The following is an 8,123-nucleotide window of genomic DNA, read 5'->3' as shown; positions in this document are numbered from 1 at the left end:
CCTGCTGACGGAATGGTGAGTGGGTGGAGTTTGGGGGGCGACACTCCAGGTTGGAGAGGCCAGGGGGCCGCGCTGTAAGGTCTGGGACCGTGGCTCTGCTCAGGCCACCCCACCCACAGCTCTTCCCGGGGCTGCTTCCATGTCCCCTCGAGGCTCACTGAAAGGTCACCTCCTCGGAGAGCCCTCCCAGACCAGCCCTGTGTGGTAGCCCCGCTTTGCTGTCACATCTGCCTGGTGTTTCCCCTGCCGGGCGCGGTCCTCTTGTGTCAGTGCTCCCAGGTGGCGGAAGGTATTCATGTTACGACGAAACGCAGGCTGCGTCACTCGCAACCTCACTCAGGGTAAAACCACAGCCCTCACCGAAGCCGGCCAGTTTCCCGCTGCCCCCACCACGTGGGCCTCCTGGCTGCACCCCCAGGACCCCCAGGCTCGCTGCTGCCTCCGGACCTTTGACTCGCTTCTCCCTCTGCCCAGAGCATTTTCTTAAGGATCTGCAGCTGCCCCTTCACTCAGCGTCACCTGGGGGAGGCCTTCCTCAACCTGTGACTCGTCTCCAGAACTTTCTTTATGCAGGAAAGTGTTAACACGGTAGGCTGTCCTTGCAGAGGGCTGCTTGCATAGTTGGCCCCGGGCTGGTGTCTGGGAACTGGGATTCCAGAAGGCTTCCCCCCGGTCCTCGATAAGAGTGACTCACTGTGTCTACACTGTGCCGAGGGTACTGTTTATGCCGAACGCCTGCTTTCCTTCTGGGAGTCTGGGCTTCCGGTACACGCTAGACGGAGGGTGCTCGTGTGGCCGCCCCCCAGCAGAAAGCCTGGGCAGTCTCTAATGAGCCTCCCTGGCAGACATCCACACCCACTGTCACAACTCGCCGCTGGAGGAACCGAGCACAGCGTGTGGGAGTCCCCTGAGAGAGGACTCTGGGAAGCTGGGGCCGGGATTTCTCTGGATTCTGCCTCAAGTGCCTTTTCTCTTCGCTTTGTCACCTTCCACGATAAAGAATTACAGCTGTAGCTCCAACTATACACCGAGTCCTCCTAGCAAATCACTGAACGGGGCGGGGCGGGGGGCGTGGTCTGGGGTACCCCTGGCTGGCTCACTCTCCGCCCCTCCCCAGCACTCACCACCATTTGCGGTCCTATCATAGTTTAGTGGTTTATCTTGCTTGATGAATCCCCCACCGCCCCAGCCAGGGGCCCCCTCCTTCTTGGTCTCTGCAGTCTCCCCAACACCCCCCGCACGGGCCCACAGAAGAGCCCGGGGAGTATCGGCCGAAGGACGACTGTAACAGCTTTATTTCCGAAGCTGGAATCCCTCCCTGGGCCTGTAAGGGGGCTCCGGCCAGGAGTGCAGGGCCGTGCGGGGCAGGGGAGACCAGGGACGAGGCAGCTGCCTCGGGGGGCCGGCGGGTCCTCAGACACCTCACACTGGTTCCATCTGCAGCTCCTCCCCATCCCCGGCCTCGGTCTGGTGGAAGGCGGCATGGGAGCCGATGACCACGAGGGTGGCTCCTGCGGGAAAATGCACAGATCAGGGCCTCACTCCTCACCTGCCCCCCACCGCCCACCCCGGCTCCCCGGACCCTGTACTCACCCAGGACCCAGAAGACGGCAGAGCCTGCACCAGCCAGCCAGAAGAAGGGAAAGGAGACGGCCCCGGCCAGAGCGTACTGATGGGCTGGGCTCACCTCTCGGCCTGGGGGACAGACGGCATTGGACACTCGTGCCCTCTCCCCGGTAACTCCCAGTGCCCCCCACGCCAGTCTGGTGTCACAAGCTCCGGGAGCCTCAGGATCATCCAAACTCCTCATGTCAAGGGCCCCTCCAGCCCTGGCCTCACCCATTTCTCTGATGTTCCCACAAGAACACCTCCCTCCCTGCCCTCTCCCTGCTGTTCGCTGCCCTTCAGCCACACTCCTGCTAGGGAGCCCCCAGGCTCCCCCTTCCCCAGACTATCGCTCTCCTTTTTTTTTTTTAAATGTTTATTTATTTTTGAGAGAGAAAAGAAACAGAGTGCAAGCGGGGGAGGGCAGAGAGAGAGGGAGACACAGGATCCGAAGCAGGCTCCAGGCTCTGAGCTGTCAGCACAGAGCCCGACGTGGGGCTCGAACCCACGAACCTGAGTTCATGACCTGAGCCGAAGTCAGACACTTAACCGACTGAGCCACCCAGGCGCCCCAAAAGTTTATTTATTCATTTTGAGAGACAGAGTGCAGGAGGAGCAGAGAGAGGGAGAGAATCCCAAGCAGGCCCCACACTGCCAGCATGGAGCCCGATGTGGGGCCTGAACTCACGAACCACAAGATCATGACCCACGCCCAAATCAAGAGTCAGACACCCAAATGACTGAGCCACCCAGGCGTCCCTGTGGGCGTGTTTCTTGTGTCTGTACAAAGTTCCCCAAGAATCTGGTTTATGGCTGATGGAGAAACTGAATGATTTCACATAGTAATATAGATTTCTGGCTTCTCGCCGCACAGCGGAAGATCAGGTCTCTGTGCCTCCGTGGCAGCGGGGTCATGGCTGTGCTCCAGGCACTCCCTCCATGCCCTGTGTGTGCCTGACATGCCCCTCAGCCAGCTCACCCCTGTCATGGACGGAACGTGCAAACCCCTGAGGGACTTTCTCTTAGGTCTTCCCGTTTGAACCCAGCTCTCCCTTTTCACCACTCGGAACCGTGAGCTTCCCCCGAGTGGAGACTCAGGCCCCTCTTTCTTCCCAGTGGTGCCTAGGGCCAGTCTGGGACCACATGAGCCACAAACCTCAGCTTCCCTCTCTGAGCAGTCCCAAGATCTTTCTGGCCCCACCCCAGGAAGCAGGAAAGGGCAGGGACACAGATCTAGGCCGGTGTAAGGTCGCCACCTGGTGTCCAATGTGGGTACTTGCAGCTGATGCTTTCTGCAGGGAGGTGGAGGATGGAGGAGGAAAAGTAGGTTTGAGGGACAGGGTGAAGAGTAGGTTCTGGGGTATCTCCAGGCTGAGGAGTACCAACGCGGCGGGGCGGGGAGGGGGGGGGCGGCTGTCTGAGACTGGGTGTGAGTATCTGGTGTGTCTGAGATGGGTCGAGTTTGAGGGATCTGGTGTAGATCTAGGCTTGGGCAGACTAGGGTTAGGGGTCTAAGGCTTATGGTCCAAGAACAGGATTTGAAGGATCAGGAAACCGCCTGGGCAGGGGATTTCTCACCAAAAAGCACAAACTTGGACTGCAACGTGCGCAGATAGAGGATGTAACAGGCACCAAAGAAGACAGCCAGAGCCACCAGCAGCATGGGGGACGTCACCCTGGAGGAGGGTAGGGAAGCATGGGTCAGGCAGCTGGGAATGAGCCAACCAAGGGAACCTTGACCACCTACACCGGTGGATGGCAGGCTACGCCCTTGAGACCAGGTCACATCTGGTCACACTGTGTCCCTGCCAGGCTGACGGGGCCGTAGGGGCCTGGCCAGTGAGAAGAGGGACTGGACGCGGAGGGCGGGGCCGACCGGGGGTGGGGTGGGGGTGCGGGGTGGGCAGTGCTCTGGGGGGGGGGGGGGGGCGAGGCCCGGCCGGTGGGGTTAAGTGCGGGGCGGGAGAGGCACTCACACACAGTACAGGATCAGGCCCAGGAACACGAACACATAGTTGCTCTGGTAGTATTCCACGTTGCGTACGAGGCGCTGGCACAGCTCGCCCAGGTTGCGGGGCCGCGAGAAGCGCCGCTGGTCCACGAAGGAGCCCCAGGGCCGGATGGTCGCGCGGCGCCTCTCCAGCCACTCACGGCCCGCGCCCGATGGGATCAGTTTCGGCAGCAGGGTCCTAGTGGACGGGGCCGGGTCAGCGGTAGACCGGGATGGAGCCTGGACCCCCAATCCCCTACCCCCGAGCAATAAGGGGGCCGAGTGGGGGGGGGAGGGCTGGACTCTGGGGTGCTACGGGGTAAAGGTCCAAGACTTCTGGATCTTGGGAGGAGGGGCCGAGGGCCCAGACTCCAGAGTCCTCGAAGAGGACACCAGGGGCCCAGACTCTAGTGTCTGGGGCCCGGATTTCTGGGACCCGAGGGAGGAGGGGGCGGGGGGCCAGGGCTCCCGGGTTTCGGTCAGGGGCGGGCTAGAGCCAGCTTGCTCACGAGGCGCTCAGCCCTTCCGGCTCGGCATCCTTCTGCGGGTCCTTCTCGGCCGCCATGTCTGTGTCGTGAGGGGTAGGGCCGCTGTAACGAGCCCGGGGCTCTGCAGACCCCAGCAGCCCCGCGCGAGCTCTGCCCCACCCAGCGGAGCAGACGTGGCGCCGTTCCGGAGCCGCCGGGGCGGTGGTTCTGCCGCCGAGTATTGTGGGAGTTGTAGTCCTGATGACGCCCGGGAGGGTCTGGCTCGCGAAACACCTTGGGAGGTGCAGTCGCGTAAAGCGGCGGAGCGCCTCTGGGCATCGTGGGAGTTGTAGTTTTAGAAGCGGGGCGTTCGGCTTGGGGAAGGTGGGTCTTCAGGAGTCGGGGAGTTCCGGGAGATCGAAAGGCAGAAGCAGAAGCAGTCGTCGTGTACTCACTCCCCTGCAGGGTACAATGGGGATCGTGGAGAACTGTCGTCCTGACTCTAGAGTGCATACAAAACACCCAGAGGGCTTGATAAGACACTCACGTGTTCTGACTCCGCAGATCCAGGGTGGGGCCCGTTAATGTGCATCTCCAACGAGTTCCTAGGTAACGCGGATGCTACTGGTCCATGGACCGCATTTTGAACGGAGAGACTAGACAATTCGTGGGAATCTATTTCTTTCCTGGAGGCAGACACTGGCGAGAGGGCCACGGTCGCTGGAGTGGGTATCTGAGATGGAGGGCAAAGCCCCCCCCCCCCCGCCCCCCAACCCTTGAGCTCCCAGGGATGAATGGGTTAGGACTAGGGACTTTGGGACGCACCCTCCTCTCCCATAGGAGAGGGGAGTTGGGAAAGGGTTGAGAATTTTTAAAAGAGGGAGTTGTTGGGGCGCCTGGGTTGCTCAGTAGGCTCTGGCTCTTGACTTCAGCTCAGGTCATGATGTCACGGTTCCTGGGTTGGAGCTTTCACATGGGGCTCTGTGCTGGAAGTGCGGAGCCTGCTTGGGGTTCTCTGTCTCTGCCCCTCCCCCGCTCACGTGCTCCGTCTCTCTCAAAATAAATAAACTTAAAAAAATGTTAAATAAATAAAAGAGGGAATTGTTATAACTGAAAGACCCGGGATTCTGGAGTCAGAGATGAAAGTCTAGGCTGTGTCGACCTTGAACCTCAGTGACTTCATCAGGGCAGTGGAGATCCTAATAGTACCACACTCACTCATGGGGTTATGATGATTCAGTTAAATGGCCCATATACAGTGCTTGAAAGAGTCTTGACACTTTATTCACTTCAATAAACGGTAGCCAATGTTACTGCCGCTACATTATCATAAATGTTTTGATTATTTCTAGAGGTAAGCCTTCTCAAAAAAAATTTTTTTTTAGCGTTTTTATTTATTTTTGAGACAGAGAGAGACAGAGCATGAATGGGGGAGGGGCAGAGAGAGAGGGAGACACGGAATTGGAAGCAGGCTCCAGGCTCTGAGCCATCAGCCCAGAGCCCGACGCGGGGCTCGAACTCACAGACTGACTGTGAGATGGTGACCTGAGCCGAAGTCGGACGCTTAACCGACTGACCCACCCAGGCGCCCCTCAAAATTTTTTTAAAGTTTATTTATTTTGAGAAAGAGAGTGAGGGCAGGGGAGGGGCAAAGAGAGAGGGAGAGACAGAATCCCAGGCAGGCCCTGCCATGTCAGTGCAGAGCCCGACGCAGGGCTCGATCCCACGGACTGTGAGATCATGACCTGAGCCGAAACCAAGAGCTGGACACTTAACCGACTGAGCCACTCAGACACCCCTCAAATTTTTTTTAATGTTTATTTATTTTTGAGGGGGGGAGGGGCAGAGAAAGAGGGAGACACAGAATCCGAAACAGCCTCCAGGCTCCAAGCCCGACATGGGGCTCGAACTCACGGACCGTGAGATCATGACCTGAGCCGAAGTCGGACGCTTAACCAGTTGAGCCACCCAGGCGCCCCAAAAGTAACCTTTATACCCAACATTGGGGCTTGAACTCACAACCCCGGGATCAAGAGTCGCATGTTTTGCCAACTGAGCCAGCCAGGCGCCCCTGGCCTTCCTAAATTTAACAGTCGCGTATTAGAAGCTGCAGGCCCCTTGGATGTCCCAAGGTGTGGCTGGTGTCTGAGGCGTGGCCCTTCCTTTCCCCTAGTTCCCACAGCCACGGCTCCCTCTCAGCCTTTGCCCCTGCCCCTGAGTGAGGGTGGGTTCATGGCCAGAGTTCTAAAGGCGCACACCAGAAGGGCCTCAGGAAATGTGCGTGGAAATACGGGGATTGTGGGCTCCCTTACGTGGAGTTTCAGGGCTGGGTGGACCTGACGAAGAATATCCAGCCAGAATATCCAGGTGACTGTTAACTCCACTGTCTCCTAAGATCCACTGTCCCCTTTGGTTTGGACTTGGAGGCCTGCTGGAGGGCGTTCCCATGGGCTGGGGAGACGGCCCCTGCCAAAGGGGCCAGTGAGCAATAAGCCGGAAGGGCCCCTGTTGCGGGGAGGTCCCGAGCTGAAGCTGAAGGAGCCAATGAGCTGTACTTAGAAGGTCAGATTGGCCGGTCACCGTTCATCCCTCCCTTTGTCAGCCCCAGGCCTGCAGCCCAATCTTGTTGAGGCGTCCCCCTTGGGTCCGGCTACAAAGGAGGACTGTTTTTTTTTAAATTTTTTTTTTTCAACGTTTTTTATTTATTTTTGGGACAGAGAGAGACAGAGCATGAACGGGGGAGGGGCAGAGAGAGAGGGAGACACAGAATCGGAAACAGGCTCCAGGCTCTGAGCCATCAGCCCAGAGCCTGACGCGGGGCTCGAACTCACGGACCGCGAGATCGTGACCTGGCTGAAGTCGGACGCGTAACCGACTGCGCCACCCAGGCGCCCCTACAAAGGAGGACTGTTAAGGCACGGTCAGCCCAGTGCGTTAATGGGGGAAGTGGCACCCAAGTTCAAAGCCATGGGGGCAGCGGGGGTAAGCAGGGGCGCCCTCGAGAGGGACATGGATCTCGGGGACAGTCGGAGACAGAGGTCCAGAGGCCTCCTCCCATGGCCAACCTTGAGAAATTTGGGTCTGACTTTTGTTACGAGAGCTGTTGGGTTTCTTCAGCGAAGGTGTCGAACAGCATGGGCCGTGGACAGTGGTGTCCAGAGGCATTGTGGGGAGTGGCCCTCAGAGGGGTGGGGGGACTTCGAGTCAGGAGATGGGGCCTTGGCACAGGGGCGATGTGGGGGAGGAGGCCCTAAGGCAGAGAGTGTGAGAGATGGGAGGGCCCCTGAGGCAGGGACATGGGGGGAGATAGTGGGGAGAGGGGGCCATGACGGGGTGGGTCCTGAATTAGGGGGATGGAGGGAGATAAAGGGGCCCCTGAAAAGGCCGTGGGAGACGGGCCCTAGCCCTGTGTTCCCTCCAGTCTGAAGCCTCCTTTCTGCCTCTTGGATCTCTGCAGGGAGTGGAGCTGGGAGTGTAGGAGGGCCTTAGCACAGACGATCAGGAACCTGGGTTATATCCCTGCTGTGTGACTTCAAGGAAGTCCCTGCCCTCTCCGGGCCTCAGATTGCGCAGCCGTCTATGGGAGTACGGGTTTCCCCTACTATCCAAAATGGAGCGTTCCTATAAAACCTCTCAAAAGCCAAAATGGCGTAAAGTGAAGAGTATCCCCCGCTCTCCAAGAGCTCATGTCACACGACTTGACTTCTCCGAAAGACTTACATTCGCATCTGTTTTGGCTAACTGAAACAAATCTGAAGACCATTTTCCCTTTTACAGAAAAGACCACTACGCGCTCATGTAGGAAAATGTCATTGGTGCAGTGGGCCTGGGCACACACTCACGTGGGGTCTCGGCATCCTGGTCACCCAGACACCTGTGCCGGGAGGCAGGTGGGCCCTGATCTGGCCCCAGGCCCTCCTCTGACTCACATCTCTGGGCTGTGTTGAGCGTCTGACTCTTGCTTTCGGCTCAGGTCATGATCCCACAGTTCGTAGGTTCAAGTCCCAGATCGGGCCCTGCACTGACAGCACAGTGCCTGCTTGGGATTCTGTGTCTCCCTC

The 8,123-nt window shown here is 58.7% G+C and overlaps 1 protein-coding gene across 1 annotated transcript; it reads right to left on the bottom strand.

Moving 5' to 3' along the window:
• Positions 1-1,271: 1,271 nt before the first annotated feature.
• RABAC1 (Rab acceptor 1) lies at positions 1,272-4,272 on the bottom strand. Its single transcript, XM_030299060.1, has 5 exons — positions 4,105-4,272; positions 3,582-3,794; positions 3,184-3,281; positions 1,594-1,695; positions 1,272-1,511 (listed from the first exon to the last, which is right to left on the bottom strand). The coding sequence occupies exons 1-5, from the start codon at positions 4,158-4,160 to the stop codon at positions 1,423-1,425; spliced, it is 558 nt and encodes a 185-aa protein (XP_030154920.1). The 5' UTR covers positions 4,161-4,272; the 3' UTR covers positions 1,272-1,422.
• Between the last annotated feature and the right edge of the window lie 3,851 nt (positions 4,273-8,123).

The sequence above is a fragment of the Lynx canadensis genome, chromosome E2, assembly GCF_007474595.2.
Source record: "Lynx canadensis isolate LIC74 chromosome E2, mLynCan4.pri.v2, whole genome shotgun sequence".
Classification (NCBI taxonomy): domain Eukaryota; kingdom Metazoa; phylum Chordata; class Mammalia; order Carnivora; family Felidae; genus Lynx; species Lynx canadensis.
Note: the sequence above shows the minus strand (reverse complement) of the source record. Positions and strands in the feature narration are given on the sequence as shown.